The following is a 16,862-nucleotide window of genomic DNA, read 5'->3' as shown; positions in this document are numbered from 1 at the left end:
TAGTGAGGTGCGTGGGTTTAGAACAGTGTGATAGTGAGGTGTGTGTTGTCCTCCTCCAGGTACCGCTGTGGTGCAGACTCAGGCCCAGTACCCTGATGGATCCCATAGTGGGATCAGTTACAGCATCTTCAGCGGCAACACCCTACACTCCTTTGGAATCAGCTCCTCCACTGGTAAGCCACTGGGGTGGGGAATTATATAAAAACCCATGTTTACAAAAAGTGTAAAACACTTTTTTTTTGATTCACTGTATGAAAAAGGTGTGTAAAAAAACTCTTTACGTGTGTTTACACTCTACATCCCTGATGCATATCATGAATATCCATTGCCCAATTGTTTCTCAGCCCCGTTGTTATTGTTCTAACCAGGTGAGATCTGTCCTTGTTATTGTTCTAACCAGGTGAGATCTGTCCTTGTTATTGTTCTAATCAGGTGAGATCTGTCCTTGTTATTGTTCTAACCAGGTGAGATCTGTCCTTGTTATTGTTCTAACCAGGTGAGATCTGGGTACAGAGCTCCATGGGGCTGGACTATGAGGAGACCCCTAGACTCCGCCTAGTGGTGAAGGCTGAAACTGCATCCTCCAGTTCCTTCATGGCGGTCAACCTGATCCTTCAGGACGTCAATGACAACCTGCCGCGCTTCCAGCTGCAGAACTATGTAGCCTACATACGAGAGGCACAGGGATATCATTTCCCTATTATACAGGTAGGTACACTAATGAGCGTGCACACACTGGTGCACGCTGCACGCAGACACACACAAACACACCTGTATTATGCTTGGCTATAGGTGGTGTGAGATTGTGGGCTAGAAAACGCTCTAAGTTCAGACGGTCGAGATCTGGATAGTTTCAGTGCTGCTGAGGTAGTTCTGAGAGGTGACTGTCTGTTCCTATGCCTATACTGCAGTGTGTTTCCAACGTCCCTGTTGAGTATATAAAGGGAAAGGGAAAGGGGGGATACCTAGTTAGTTGTATAACTGAATGCATTCAACTGAAATGTGTCTTTCGCATTTAACCCAACCTCTCTGAATCAGAGAGGTGCGGGGGGCTGCCTTAATCGACATCCACGTCTTTGGTGCCCAGGGAACAGTGGGTTAACTGCCTTGCTCAGGGGCAGAACGACGGATTTTTACMTWGTCAGCTCGGGGATTCGATCCAGCAACCTTTTGGTTACTGGCCCAACACTCGAACCACTATAGACTCTGTATGCTGTATGAAACCACGGCCATTTAGAACCTTCTTATAAACTCTYGTTCCACTGTTCCAAGTCCAGTATACATCACCAGGTCCTGTTACTGTTCCACAGCTGTTGTATATCTGTTCTTTGTTTTGATTTATTTCCTCTCTAACCTTTGACCTCTGGTCATGTGACTTCCTGTCTGTCCCCAGGTGTTGGCAGATTATTATTATTTTTGATATTTTTTCTATTGCTTTCAAAAACAAAACAACATTCAAAATAATGAACAGCAGGGGAAGGGTGAACAACAGCCAATGACAGCAAAATCAGTTTCCTACACAATAAAACAGATTGTAAATGGATAACCATAAACACAAGTACACTTTGCTTTTAAGACTAAAGAAAACCAGTGATATCAGAAGAATGCTTTTTTGGTTTAGATTTCTGACCTCTGACCTCGGTCATGTGACTTCCTGTCTGTCCCATGCAGGTGGTGGCTGATGACCTGGACCAGGGCCAGAATGGTCAGGTGACCTACAGCCTGAGGTCGTCGTCTCTCAGCGGCCTGTTCAAGATCGACCCGCTGACCGGAAGCATCACCACCGCCGCTATCATGGACCGAGAGATCTGGACACAAACCAAGTGAGGGGCAGGGCCTTGTGAGAGTGTGTGTTTGTTCACAATCTGCCTGCCATGTGGTTTCCCTAAGCAGACTAACCTTTGTTTTCAGTCTATAAATACTCTCTCTGTTCCTGTACTCTCTTTCTCTTTGTATTGGAAACTAAATATCTGTCATGCTCTGGGCTACAACAGGTTCTGATGTAAGACAGCAGGAGATGAAAGGTTATGAAACCTGAAACATAAAAGATAAGAACCAAACTCCAACTGACAGTTTCTTTTTTCATTTCCATGGCACCAGGCTGGTTGTTACGGCAACGGACCGGGGAACACCACGATTGGCCGGCTCGGCGACCCTCACGGTGATAATCGTGGACCTCAATGACAATAGTCCTACAATCCCCTTGCCGCGCGAGATCAGAGTGCCAGAGAGTAAGTCAATGATCCGCGGGTCTCAACTGCAGATCCGGGTTCAAATATTATTTTAATTCATTTTAAATACTTTAGCTGGGCTTCGCAAAAGTGCAAACCTCACCCAACTGGTACTTCAGGCAGGCTAAAGCAAACACAAAGTTTTTGAATGGTTTGAAATAGTATTTGAACTCAAGTGTGTTTAACTGACATCCTATTCACTATGTAGTGCTCTACCAGGGGGTGTATGTAACAAGTTTCTAAGACATTTGAGACGCAGTCAATTTAATAGTGAACCTTTAGTCCACTGATCTTATCACTGATCCTCACTCCTCTCTCTGGCAGCACTCAGCAGTTCTCAGTGATAAAACTGACCCTTTTATGAGTCGTTCTGAAGCCAAGTTCCCCTCTGTTCATATCCTGCTGTACATATGACGTCTACAGTTTCCTGTATAAAATATCCATTTCAGAAAAAAAAGAAATCAGAAGTGTACAATATATTCCTAAAAGCAACATGATGTAATAGGATATGTTATGTGCTGGGAGCTGCTTCTATTGCTATAGTGTYGTTCCCATATAACAATCTCCCAACCCTGTTCTCTCACTCTGTCCCCCTGTACTATCCMCCTCCCCCCCTTCTCTCTCCCTCCAGACACTCTGATTGGCTCAGTAATAACCCAGGTGACTGGAAACGACGTTGACTCAGGCCCAACCCTGTCTTACACCCTCCAAGTGGACCCGTCCTCCCAGGGCGTGTTTGGGATCCATCGCTACGGGGGCGGGGTGTCTCTGACCGCCCCTCTGGACTACGAGGAGAGGACCTGGTACACGCTGACAGTCAGGGCTACTGACTCCAAACACCAGACTGAAGCTAACCTCACCATACTGGTGGAGGATGTCAATGATAACGCTCCTACTTTCACACAGGATCTTTACCAGGTAGTCTATCCTCTAACCGGCCTCCACTAKCCTTGGAAAATCTGTGTTTGTGTTGGCAGGATGCAATGATGCCATAAGAGACGATGAGAACTATTTAGCTGGATTTTTCTATGTACATACAGATCAATAATGATGCCATGTGTGTGTGTGTGTGTGTGTGTATGTATCTATTTTCTTCATTTAGTTTACTAACTCAGATTCCTGGTACCATTAACCATTAACTTGCCTGTCCAACATGCCTCAACTATTCTGAATACGTCCCTGATGTGTTTCCCAGGTGATTCTGGCAGAGCACTCCCCAGCTGGCAGTGCAGTTGTCACTGTGACAGCCACGGACCGCGACTCTGGAGAGAACGGCCGCGTCATGTACAGAGTGATGTCATCAACCCGGGACATTTTCTACATCGACCCCAGCAATGGTACCCTGTTCCTCACCCAGCAGGCAGAGTTTGACTCTGAGAACCCTTCTATCCTGGTGGTAATAGAGTCCAGAGACATGGGAACACCAGCCCTCTCCTCCACCGCTACTGTACAGGTCCAGGTGACTGACGTCAACGACAACGCGCCCATCTTCCACCAATCAGAGTACAGAGCCACGGTGTCGGAGGACGGCCTTCCGGGCGCCACCATCCTGACCCTGGAGGCGGCCGACGGCGACGCGTCACGCGACAACTGCGGCTTCGACTTCACTATAGCCAGCGGAAACGCAGGCAATGCCTTCCAGATCGAGAGCAGCGTACGCTTCCTGGAAGGACGGGGATTCCAGACGGTAGGCAGCCTGGTATTGACCGGTGAGGGGCTGGACTTTGAGGCGGTTTCCAGTTACAACCTGACCGTGGTCGTGTCAGACCGCGGCGTGCCCCAGAGGAGCTCGGCTGTCTCTGCGCTGATCAGTGTGACGGATACTAACGACAACCCTCCGGCGTTCAGCAGGGCAGAGTACAGGTAATTTGGTACTTTGTTGTTTGTTAAATTAATTACTCTATTACATGTGTTTGCACTGGGAAACCAAATGTTATGTTTTTTGTAAAAGTGACTAGTAATAACCCCTTGAACCCTGCAGTGTGGTGCTGAGTGAAGGAGCAGCCACAGGGACTGAGGTCCTCAGCCTGTCTGCAACAGACCCAGACTCCCCAGCCGTAGGGAAGGTGCAGTACCTGATCAGCTCTGGGGATGAGACGGGTATGTTCCAGGTAGACCGCTGGACCGGAGCCCTGAGGCTGCAGAGACCACTGGACAATGAGAGACAGGTACCAAGGCACTTCCTGGCTTGTCATGTGCCCCAAATGGCACCCTATTTCCTATATAGTGCACAACTTTTTAAATAGCCCTATGGGCCCTGGTCAAAAGAAGTGTACTACATAGGAAATAGTTTGATACAGAAATAGACAAAGACTTGGTCATTGGTTATCAAATCAAACTTTATTTGTCACATGCGCCGAATACAACAAGTGTAGTAGACTTTACCGTGAAATGCTTACTTAGAAGCCCTTAACCAACAGTGCAGTTCAAGAAAATATTTACCAAATTAACTAAAGTAAAAAATAATAAAAAGTAACACAATAACATAACGGGGCTATATACAGCAGGTACCGGTACCGAGTCAGTGTGCGGGGGTAAAGGGTTAAAGGTCATTTGTACATTTATTTTTTTATTTTACCTTTATTTAACTAGGCAAGTCAGTTAAGAACAAATTCTTATTTTCAATGACGGCCTAGGAACAGTGGGTTAACTGCCTTGTTCAGGGGCAGAACGGCAGATTTTTACCTTGTCAGCTCGGGGATTCGATCTAGCAACCTTTTGGTTACTGGCCCAACTCTCGAACCACTAGGCTACCTGCCGYCCAAATGTAGGTAGGGGTGAAGTGACTATGCAGAGATAATAAACAGTGAGTAGCGGCAGTGTACAAAACAAATGGAGGGGGGGAGGGTTCAATCTAATAGTTTGGTGGCCATTTGATTAATAGTTCAGCAGTCTTATGGCTTGGGGGTAGAAGTTGTTAAGGAGCCTTTTGGTCCTACAGTTGGTCCTCCGGTACCGCTTGCAGTACTGTAGCAGAGAAATCAGTCTATGACTTGGGTTACTGGAGTCTCTGACATTTTTATGGGCTTTCCTCTAACATCGCCTAGTATATAGGTCCTTGTTTGCAGGAAGCTTGGCCCCAGTGATGTACTGGGTCGTACGCATTACCCTCTGTAGCGCCTTACGGTCAGATGCCGAGCAGTTGCCATGCCAGGCGGTGATGCAACCGGTCAGGATGCTCTCGATGGTGCAGCTGTAGAATTTTTTGAGGATGTGGGGACCCATGCCAAGTCTTTTCAGTTTCCTGAGGGGGAAAATATTTTGTTGTGTCCTCTTCACGACTGTCTTGGTGTGTTTGGACCATGTTAGTTTGTTGGTGATGTGGACACCAAGGACCTTGAAACTCTCGACCCGCTCCACTACAGCCCCGCTCCACTACAGCCCCGGCCCACCAATGATGGTGTTGGAGTCATGTTTGACCACGCAGTCGTGGGTGAACAGGGAGTACAGGAGGGCACTAAGTACAGACCACTAAGGGGCCCTGGTGTTGAGGATCAGCGTGGCAGACGTGTTGTTGCCTACCCTTACCACCTGGGGGCGGCCCGTCAGGAAGTCCAGGATCCAGTTGCAGAGGGACGTGTTTAGTCCCAGGGTTCTTAGCTTAGTGATGAGCTTCGTGGGCACTATGGTGTTGAATGCTGAGCTGTAGTCAATGAACAGCATTCTCACATAGGTGTTCCTTTTGTCTAGGTGGGAAAGGGCAGTGTGGAGTGCGATTGAGATTGCGTCATCTGTGGATCTGTTGGGGCGGTATGCAAATTGGAGTGAGTCTAGGGTGTCCAGGAGGATGCTTTTAATGTGAGCCATGACCAGCCTTTCAAAGCATTTCATGGCTACCGACGTGAGTGCCACGGGGTGGTAATTGTTTAGGCAGGTTACCTTCGCGTACTTGTGCACAGGGACTATGTTGGTCTGCTTGAAACATGTAGGTATTACAGAAACCTGCCAGTTGGTCCACACATTCTTTGAGTACACATCCTGGTAATCCATCTGGCCCCGCTGCTTTGTGAATGTTGACATGTTGAAAGGTCTTGCTCACATCGGCTAGAGCTTTATCACACAGTCATCCAGAACAGCTGGTGCTCTCGTGCATGCTTCAGTGTTGCTTGCCTCGAAGTGAGCATAAAGGGCATTTAGCTCGCCTCGTAGGCTCGCGTCTGGGTTTCCCTTTGTAGTCCGTAATAGTTTTCAAGCCCTGCCACATCCGACGAGCGTCAGAGCCGGTGTAGTAGGATTCAGAGACTTCTTTAATATTAGACATTGCGCACCAGCTGTTACTGACAAAAAGACACCCACCCCCACCCCTCATCTTACCAGACGTAGCTTCTCTGTTCTGCCGGTGCATTGAAAATCCCTCCAGCTCTATATTATCCGTGTCTTCGTTCAGCCACGACTCGGTGAAACATAAGATATTACAGTTCTTAACTTCTTATGGCTGCAATCCCGTTAATGGGATGATATGACAACAGCCAGTGAAAGTGCAGAGACAAAGTTAATGTCCCGTTGGTAGGATAATCGTAATTCTAGATCATACATTTTATTTTCCAATGATTGCATGTTAGCAAGTAGAATTGATGGCAATGGGAGTTTACTCGCTCGCCTACGGATCCGGAGGATCCGGGCCTGTTCCCGGGAGAGCAGTCTTTCTCGTCAGACTCATTAAAGGAAAAAGCTTCTTCCAGTCCGTGGTGAGTAATCCCAGTTCTGATGTCAAGAAGTTATTTTCGGTCATAAGAGATGGTAGCAGCAACATTATGTACAAAATAAGTTAAAAAAATAAGTTACAAACAACACAAAAATAACGAACAAAATAGCACAATTGGTTACGGGCATGTAAAACATCAGCCATCCTCTTCAGCGTCATCGTAACATAGACTGTTTGTATATTCTGCTGCTGACAATTCATTTCCCTTCAGCGATAAAGAAAGTATTAATCTCTCTCTCCATCTCACCATCTATCTCTCTCTGTCACCCTCTTTCCCTCTCTCTCTCTCCCCCTCTCCGTCTCACCCTCCTACTAGGCATCCCATGTGATCATTGTGCAGGCGTCAGATGGACAGGGTCACTATGCGCTGGCTCCAGTCACTGTGGAGGTGAAGGACATTAATGACAACAGACCTTACTTCCCTCTGCCCATCCTCACCGCCAGCGTCAGAGAGAACCAGCCTCACAACACCCTTGTCACCATGCTGCACGCCATCGACCAGGACACGGGAGTCTTCGGACAGCTGAGRTACTACATGTTGGACAAGACTGGAGAGGGGAAAGACGCCTTCCTGGTCAACCAGACGTCAGGYGARGTCCGGACTCGCTYCACCTTCGACTTTGAGAARGTCAACTTGTTCAACTTTGTAGCTCTRGCCATGGACGCAGGGAACTACTCKGCMACGGTGACCRTCCAGGTGTACGTGAYRGGGGAGGATGAGTACGACCCTGTGTTCTCCGACTTAGAGTTCTCCTTCCTGGTTCCTGAGGGGGCGAAGAAGGGCCAGAGCATCGGTCAGGTGACAGCCAGAGACGAGGACGAGGGAGTGGACGGGATTGTTCTGTACTCCCTAGCTGACCCCTCGCCCTACTTCCAGGTCAATGCATCAACGGGCGTGGTCTCCCTGAAGATGGACAGCCAYGTCCGWCAYCTGAGCAGGKCCAAGAGGGAGGTCCGTGTGATGAMCCTTGACCTGAMGGCCCACAGCCCTCTGGAGACGTCCCGCGTGGCTACCGCCCGCCTCACCGTTGACGTGACAAACACATCCTTCGGCCTGGTGTCGGACATGAACCTGCTGCTGGTCAGTGTGATCGCTGTGTCCCTGGGAGCCATCCTCATCCTCATCTTCATYGCCATGGCTCTGTTCTGTGTGAGACTGAGACGTCAGAGGAAGGAGCAGCAGAGTYGCTGCAGACCTCCAGCCTCTCCCGGCCAYGGCACSATGCTRCACAAACTAGAGGAGACTAAAGTCACCGGCACTGACCGGAACGACCGCATCTACCATCAGGCCTTACCAGGGTACGTTTCCGACCAAACAGGGAGTGGAGGGGGAGGGCCATACCCCCGCGGGGGCTCCCTGGACCCATCCCACTCCAGCGGGCGTGGCTCAGCGGAGGCGGCGGAGGACGATGAGATCCGGATGATCAACGAGTACCCTCGTGTCTCCTCCATCTCTTCGTCCATGCAGGAACACATCTCAGCCCGCGGGCCAGACTCTGGTATCCAGCAGGACGCTGACCAGCTGTCTGACGTCTCGTGTGAGCCCAACATTGACGCCAACCAGTGGTTCAAGGCCAAGAAGCTGGCCAGTCTCAGTGGGACTCTGCTGGCTGGCCAGGTGCCTGTCTACAGGGAGGATGGAGGAGGTTATCTGGGGGTAGGGAGGGGGCTGAACATCTCCCACCCTAAAGACTATGCCTTCCCAGTGGATGGTAAACCCGCTGTGGACGGCTCCCTCACAGCCATAGTGGCCAGTGACGAGGAGCTGAGGGGCAGTTATAACTGGGACTACCTGCTGAACTGGTGCCCACAGTTCCAGCCATTAGCAACGTCCCCTCATCGGGATAGCGAGGTTAAAGGATGAGACCGGACACTCCTACCTCGGCAGACTCTCCAGCACAAGCCAAGGTGGACCCCAAACCCCCTCGCATTGACCCCGCCGCTAATACCTCCGTAGCCCACCCCGGGGCGAAGACAGTCCCGGTCAAGCCTGCTCCTGTCAAGCCTTCTGTGGGCAGGTCTTCCTTCCCACCTGGCCTCCCTACGGAGGTCCCCATCAGTCCACGAGGGCTCCCCCTCTCAGTAGCCATGTCCCAGCTTCTCCCTCCTTATCCCCCTGGCCGCCCGCTCCCGGCCATCATCACCCTTCGGGGTCACCCAGGGCCCCTCAGCCTCCATGATCAGCACCACTGAAACAGACATGGAGCACAGTGAGAGAGGCCGAGATGAGGATATAGACCTATCGACTCACAGGTGAGGATATAGACTCTATCGACTCACAGGTGAGGATATAGACTCTATCGACTCACAGGTGAGGATATAGACTCTATCGAGGTACTGGTGAGGATATAGACTCTATCGAGGTACTGGAGATTGGAAGACTGATACTGAGTTATTGTTCCTCAAAAAACAGAAGTGTTGTCTCAATTGACACTCGATTYAGGTTGCAGGGTGGTACCCCTCCTAATGTGTAATGGTCACAGTATCTGGTGTCAATAGACTGGATCGTACAGTGTACCTTCCATTCTGGCCAGAACACAGAGTGTGGTTAGCACTGTAGATAAATAATGAAGTAACTCTCAAACCACCAAAGGTGGTAGATGCATCATAAACTAATGGGACTCTCAAACTGGACTAGAATCAAAACTGAGACCAAAATGGATGTTGCCTGTTCCTGAAGACTTCCTCTTCCCTCGATCCAATCAGTGTCAAGAGAACTAAACTACCCAGGATTTGCACATTCTAACGGGGAGCCATGATGTCCATATTTTGTAGAAGATACCTCTTTTTGTCTATATTTTTATACTGACTTTGGTTTCTGACTAGAAATGGCACTAATTCTGTGTCAGAGGGCTGTTATAGCCTCAGAATATATTTCCATATGTGTATATTTGTAGCTATGTAACAGTATGTTTGAACTGTATGTTGGTTCTATCTCATGTACTTAACCATTAATGTGTTTTTGGAACGAAACAAAGCTCTTTATTTCTATTAGTGTGATTGATTGGGGGGATATGCTGTCATTTCTTGTAAATATTTATTACAGAGGAGTGAAAAAGGAGCTTGCCTTGCTGGAAGAACATGATGCCAGTATCAATAAGGTGTTTGGTCAAGAAGCTTTCAAAAATAATCTGGTAGCGTGTTGGATCCCTCTCATACTAATTCAGTGTGCCATATGTGTGTCCCAATGGCACCTATTCCCTATATAATGCCCTACCTGGTCAAAAGTAAGGCACTATAAAGGGAATAGGGTACCATTTGGGATGCAGCCATAGTCTTTTGAGTCTTGTTTGAAAGGATCAGTCACACATGTTCTCATGTCCTACACACGTTCCTGTGTTTCTTCCCTCCAGTCTAGTTTAGGTGAACTTGACATCCATTAATCATGTCCTTCCTTTCAGGTGTTCTTAATCCCTTAATCACGATGAGCCTTACAGGTCTACTTGGTATTCTAGTGGCACAGTAGACACAGACAAGGGCAGAACCACCCAGACACAGACAGACAGGGGAGGTCAGAAAGATTATAGAGACCAGCTGCAATATAACTACAAAGTTGTCAGCAATAGAACAAAGAAAAAAAACAATGTCATGTAATTCAGCAGACCGGTCTAGTTGTTATTCTAGAGGCAGTAGAACCATCCAGACAGACAGGTGACAAAACAGCTGACATGAGGTTTGAGTAGAGGTTGTGTGTGACCTGTGAGGTTTGAGTAGAGGTTGTGTGTGACCTGTGAGGTTTGAGTAGAGGTTGTGTGTGACCTGTGAGCGTTTGATAGAGTTGTGTGTGCCCTGTGAGGTTTGAGTAGAGGTTGTGTGTGCCCTGTGAGGTTTTGAGTAGAAGGTTGTGTGTGACCTGTGAGGTTTGAGTAGAGGTTGTGTGTGACCTGTGAGGTTTGAGTAGAGGTTGTGTGTGACCTGTGAGGTTTTGAGTAGAGGTTGTGTGTGTGACCTGTGAGGTTTGAGTAGAGGTTGTGTGTGACCTGTGAGGTTTGAGTAGAGGTTGTGTGTGACCTGTGGAGGTTTGAGTAGCAGGGTCCTCCCAGGATTTTTAACAAGGTGGTGCTGCTAAGTATGGTGGGGCGGGGGGGTTGCTAAACCCCTGCAACTGTCATTTCCTGCAATCTAAAACAAAACATTTCTTTAAATGATGATAAATAAAGTAAACACATTTTTTGGGGCACAGCCAGACACGGTTGGCGCAGCGCCCCTCATACATTCTTTGTGGAAAACCTAAAGGTTTGAGTAGGGGTTTTTTGGTGTACCTCTGACAGACTGAATAAGGGTTGTGTGTGTACCTCTGACAGCCTGAATAAGGGTTGTGTGTACCTCTGACCGACTGAATAAAGGTTGTGTGTGACCTCTGACCGACTGAATAGGGTTGTGTGTACTCTGACACGACTGAATAAGGTTGTGTGTGTACCTCTGACCGCTGATAAAGGTTGGTGGTGTGTACCTCTGACCGACTGAATAAGGGTTGTGTGTGTGTGTACTTTGACCAGGGCCCTATTGGGGTATTTTCCTCTGCAAAAAGAGTGCACTTCCCTATACAGTAGTTCACTAAATAGGGAATAGGGTGTTATTTGGGATGCACCCCATGTAGACCTGCATGACCTTTAGCTCGTAGCTTACTGTCTGTTGTCTGATAGAAAAACAAGTTCAATTTAAGTGGTTTTGGCAGCCTGTACTAAATACCCCTGTGTAAGGTTATATTTATGGTTAGCTAGCCTTCTGCCATGGACTAAATCGGGAGACTCCATTTTCCTTCATTCGTCACGGTGGAGCTTCTTCCAGGCTGACAGTTTTGGAATCTTCGTACCGTTTTTAATTGTTAACATGTTAGATGAAGAAACGTTACCTTTATTGGCTCAGAGAAAATACAGTACATCCTTGAGACACAAAGGTTATGTTCCAAATGGCACCTTATTCCCTATAGAGTGTGCTGMAAAAGTAGTGCTCCATGTAGGGAATAGAGTGTCATTTGGAACACACACAGTGATGGATGCTAATTAGTACTCAGCTCCACTCCAACTTAGAAACCTTTAAAAGTCTTTGTTAAGTCATGTTAAACTGCCCCTTAAACACAAGGCTATTTACAGTTGAAGTCTACATACACTTAGGTTGGAGTCATTAAAACTCATTTTTCAACCACTCCACAAATGTCTTGTTAACAAACTATAGTTTTGGCAAGTCGGCACATCTACTTTGTGCATGACAGTCATTTTTCCAACAATTGTTTACAGACAGATTATTTCACTTAAAATTCACTGTATCACAATTCCAGTGGGTCAGAAGTGTACATACACTAAGTTGACTGTGCCTTTAATTAAACAACTTGGAAAATTCCAGAAAATGATGTCATCGCTTGAGAAGCTTCTGATAGGCTAATTGACATMATTTGAGTCAATTGGAAGTGTACCTGTGGATGTATTTCAAGGCCTACCTTCAAACTCAGTGCCTCTTTGCTTGACATCATGGGGAAATCAAAAGAAATCAGCCAAGACCTCAGAAAAGAATTGTAGACCTCCACAAGTCTGCTTCATCCTTGGCAGMAATTTCCAAACGCCTGAAGGTACCATGTTCATCTGTACAAACAATAGTATGCAAGTATGAACACCATGGGACCACGCAGCCATCATACCGCTCAGGAAGGAGACGCGTTCTGTCCTAGAGATGAATGTACTTTGGTGCGAAAAGTGCAAATCAGTCCTAGAACAACAGCAAAGGACCTTGTGAAGATGCTGGAGGAAACAGGTACAAAAGTATCTATATCCACAGTTAAACGAGTCCTATATCGACATAACCTGAAATGCCGCTCAGCAAGGAAGAAGCCATTGCTCCAAAACCGCCATAAAAAAGCCAGACTACGGTTTGCAACTGCCAATGGGGACAAAGATTGTACTTTTTGGAGAAATGTCCTCTGGTCTGATGAAACAAAAATAGAACTGTTTGGCCATAATGGCCATGGTTATGTTTGGAGGAAAAAGGGGGAGGCTTGCAAGCCGAAGAACACCATCCCAACCGTGAAGCACAGGGGTGGCACCATCATGTTGTGTGGGTGCTTTGCTGCAGGAGGGACTGGTGCACTTCACAMAATAGATGGCATCATGAGGACGTAAAATTATGTGGATATATTGAAGCAACATCGCAAGACTATCGGTCAGGAAGTTAAAGCTTGGTCGCAAATGGGTCTTCCAAATGGACAATAACCCAAAGCAGACTTCCAAAGTTGTGGCAAAATGGCTTTAGGACAACAAAGTCAAGGTATTGGAGTGGGCCTCACAAGTTACTGACCTCAATCCTAAATAAAATTTGTGGGCAGAACTGAAAAAGCGTGTGCGAGCAAGGAGGCCTACAAACCTGACACAGTTACACCAGCTCTGTCAGGAGGAATGGGCCAAAATTCACCCAACTTGTTGTGGGAAGCTTGTGGAAGGCTACCCGAAACATTTGACCCACGTTAAACAATTTAAAGGCAATGCTACCAAATACTAATTGAGTGTATGTAAACTTCTGACCCACTGGGAATGTGATGAAAGAAATAAAAGCTGAAATAGATCATTCTCTCTACTATTATTCTGACATTTCACATTCTTAAAATAAAGTGGTGATCCTAACTGACCTAGACAGGTACTTTTTACTAGGATTAAATATCAGTAATTGTGAAAAACTGCGTTTAAATGTATTTGGCTAAGGTGTATGTAAACTTCCGACTTCAACTGTATGTTTAAAATTAAGAAGCTTAGATATCATGTTGTTTTGAGCTCTTACTTTGTTCATTCATCAGTTTGTTATTTATAAAATTGTACATCCTCTTTCTTCCCGCACGTAGCCCATAATATACTTGTTCCCCACATATCATATATCTGCCCTGATGTGCTAGGTGTTTGTTCTTCTTGTCAAAGTGCCTGATTAAAGTACTTATGTGAACACAATACAGTGTACTGTCTCTATCTCTCTTGTTCTGATTAGCAAAGAGGGGTTGTTAAATATGAGGATCAACTACATTACTAGATGAGAATGAGGATCACTGAGAGCTCTAGTGAATGAAGACCAGATGGGATTGACATAGTCTTTAATGTATTGTTTATGACCAGGGCTGAATGTAAATGTGTTTCCCAAATGGCACCCTATCCCTTATATAGTGCACTACTTTTGACCAGGGCCCATAGGGGCCCATCTTTTTCTGGTCTAGTTAGACACTAACCTCGTTGTTAGGAGCAGCCAGACATGGAAATGAATTGGCAGTGTTCTCCTCCAAACTCCGTTCAGACTGCTAGCTACCATTTCCTGCTTTGTTAGAGGGTTTGTGCTCCTGGTAGGTTAATGTATGCGGCTAGCTATATGGAAAGTCAATGGTAGGTATATAACTACCCAGCCAGGGGGTTCCATGAGTGAGCCTGATTGAAGCATAAGGGTTGTTTCAATATCTGATGTGTTAGAGGCCAATAAAATATAGGATGCTTTTCACTTTGTGCATTATGCTATTGAAAAACTTTGAGGGCCGGTTTCGCGGAAATAAACAGTATTAAGCCTAGTCCTGGACTAAAAATCTTGTTCAATAACGATTCTCCATTGAAATGATTCTTAGTCCAGAACTAGGTTATCATCTGTGTCTGGGAATCGGCGCTGGCTGAGAGTATAAAGTCACCATATAAAGTAATGTACAGTAGTCTCCAACAACAGTCCTCTCTCCAACCCATCAAAACCATATACGTATATACGCTGTCGGCCGCGACTGGGAGACACATGGGGCGGCACACAATTGGCCCAGCGTCTTTCGTGTTAGGGGAGGGTTTGGCCGGCAGGGATGTCCTTGTCCCATCGCGCACTAGCGACTCCTGTGGCTGGCCAGGCGCAGTGCACGCTGACACGGTTGCCAGGTGTACGGTGTTTCCTCCGACACATTGGTGCGGCTGGTTTTCGGGTTAAGTTGGCATTGTGTCAGGTTGCAGTGCTGCTTTTTTGGGTCGTGTTTCGGAGGACACACGGCTCTCGACCTTCGCCTCTCCCGAGTCCGTACAGGAGTTGCAGCGATGAGACAAGACTGTAACTACCATTTGGATACCACGAAATTGGGGAGAAAACGGAGTAAACAATATCAATATGACAATTAGGCCAATGTTCTCCTTCACTTGACTTAGTTTTCTAATCTATTTGCAGATCAGTAGCTTACACACGTCCCCCATTCTCTAATATTCTTTCTACACTACATGACCAAAAGTATGTGGACACCTGCTTGTCAAACATCTYATTCCAAAATCATAAGCATTAATATGGAGTTGGACCCCTCTTTGCAGCTGTAACAGCCTCCACTCTTCTGGGATGGCTTTACACTAGATGTTGGAACATTGCTGCGGGGACTTGTTTCCATTTAGCCACAAGAGCATTAGTGAGGTCGGCACTGATGTTGGGTGATTAGGCCTGGCTCGCAATCAGAGTTCCAGTTCATCCCAAAGGTGTCCGATGGGGTTGAGGTCAGGGCTCTGTGTAAGCCACTCAAGTTCTTCCACTGACAAACCATTCTGTATGGACCTCGTTTTTGCACGGGGGCATTGTCATTGTTTGGCCTTCCCCGAACTGTTGCCACAAATTTGGAAGCACAGAATCATCTAGAATGTCATTGTATGCTCTAGCGTTAAGATTTCCCTTCACTGGAACTAAGGGGCATAACCGATCTATGAAAAACAGCCCCAGACCATTATTCCACCAAACTTTACAGCTGGCACTATGCATTGGGGCAGGTAACGTTCTCCTGGCATCTGCCAAACCCAGATCCGTCCGTCGGACTGCCAGATGGTGAAGTGTGATTCATCACTTCAGAGAACACGTTTCCGCTGCTCCAGAGCCCAATGGCGGCGAGCTTTACACAACTCCAGCCGACGCTTGGCATTGCGCATGGTGATCTTAGGCTTGTGTGCGGCTGATCGGGCCATGGAAACCCATTTCATAAAGCTCCCAACAGACAGTTCTTGTGCTGACGTTGCTTTCAGAGGYAGTTTGAATCTCTAGTGAGTGTTGCAACCGAGGACAGACGATTTTTATGTGCTACGTGACGGTCCCGTTCTGTGAGCTTGTTTGGCCTATCACTTTATGGTTGAGCCATTTTTGCTTCTAGACGTTTCCACTTCACAATAGCAGCACTTACAATTGACCGGGGCAGCTCGAGCAGGGCAGAAATTTGGCAAACTGACTTTTTGGAAAGGTGGCATCCTATGAAGGTGTCAATGAGCTCTTCAGTAAGACCATTCTACTGCCAATGTTTGTCTTTGGAGATTGCATGGCTGTGTGCTCGATTTGATACACTTGTCAGCAACGGGTGTGGCTGAAATAGCTGAATACACTAATTTGAAGGGATGTTTACATACCTTCATGTATATAGTGTATGTTATTAGATCATAGCTGTGTCCCAAATAGCACCCTTAACCCTGTGCTGGTCAAAAGCAGTGCACTAAATAGGGAATAGGGTGCCATTTGGAATGCAACCATACTCATGAAGATAATGGAAGGTCAGTTGAGGAGATGTTAATTTTCTATGCCTGGCCTGTGGGTTCACATTGCTTCACTCTGCGAGACGGCCTGGTGCTGGCTAACGTTCCTCTAGCCAGGCGCTGGCTGGAGAACACTCCCTTATTCAGGCTGATGAAACAAGGCTGAAACAGGACGGGGGCTAGGCTGCACTCCAGGGATCTGCTCTGCTACACTCCTGGAGATGTAACCCAAACCTTGGCCTGCAGTACTGTATTACACACATACATACACATATGCAAGCACGCACGTCGTACACACACACACGCACACACACACACACACACAYACACGCACACACGCACACAGGCACACATGGTTAGACAGGTTAATTTATAGTCCTCACAGGGCACTGTCATACAGGGGGGTTACAGAGGGAGGGGTGACGAAACACTGGACAG

General features: G+C 47.1%; 1 protein-coding gene and 1 pseudogene across 1 annotated transcript in view; both read left to right on the top strand.

Annotated features, from left to right (window-relative positions):
* Window positions 1–364, top strand: part of LOC111949827 (protocadherin-16-like) — a 47,030-nt gene extending 46,666 nt beyond the window's left edge. The window contains exons 19-20 of the mRNA XM_070433864.1: window positions 60–173; window positions 345–364. Of these exons, the coding sequence (XP_070289965.1) occupies window positions 60–173; window positions 345–364 (134 nt within the window). The remainder of the gene's footprint in view (window positions 1–59; window positions 174–344) is intronic.
* Window positions 1–13,868, top strand: part of LOC111949826 (protocadherin-16-like) — a 14,550-nt pseudogene extending 682 nt beyond the window's left edge.
* The last annotated feature ends 2,994 nt before the right edge of the window (window positions 13,869–16,862 follow it).

The sequence above is a fragment of the Salvelinus sp. IW2-2015 genome, linkage group LG22 (assembly GCF_002910315.2).
Source record: "Salvelinus sp. IW2-2015 linkage group LG22, ASM291031v2, whole genome shotgun sequence".
Lineage (NCBI taxonomy): Eukaryota > Metazoa > Chordata > Actinopteri > Salmoniformes > Salmonidae > Salvelinus > Salvelinus sp. IW2-2015.
The sequence above is the reverse complement of the archived record's forward strand: the minus strand, read 5'-3'. Positions and strand labels throughout refer to the sequence as shown.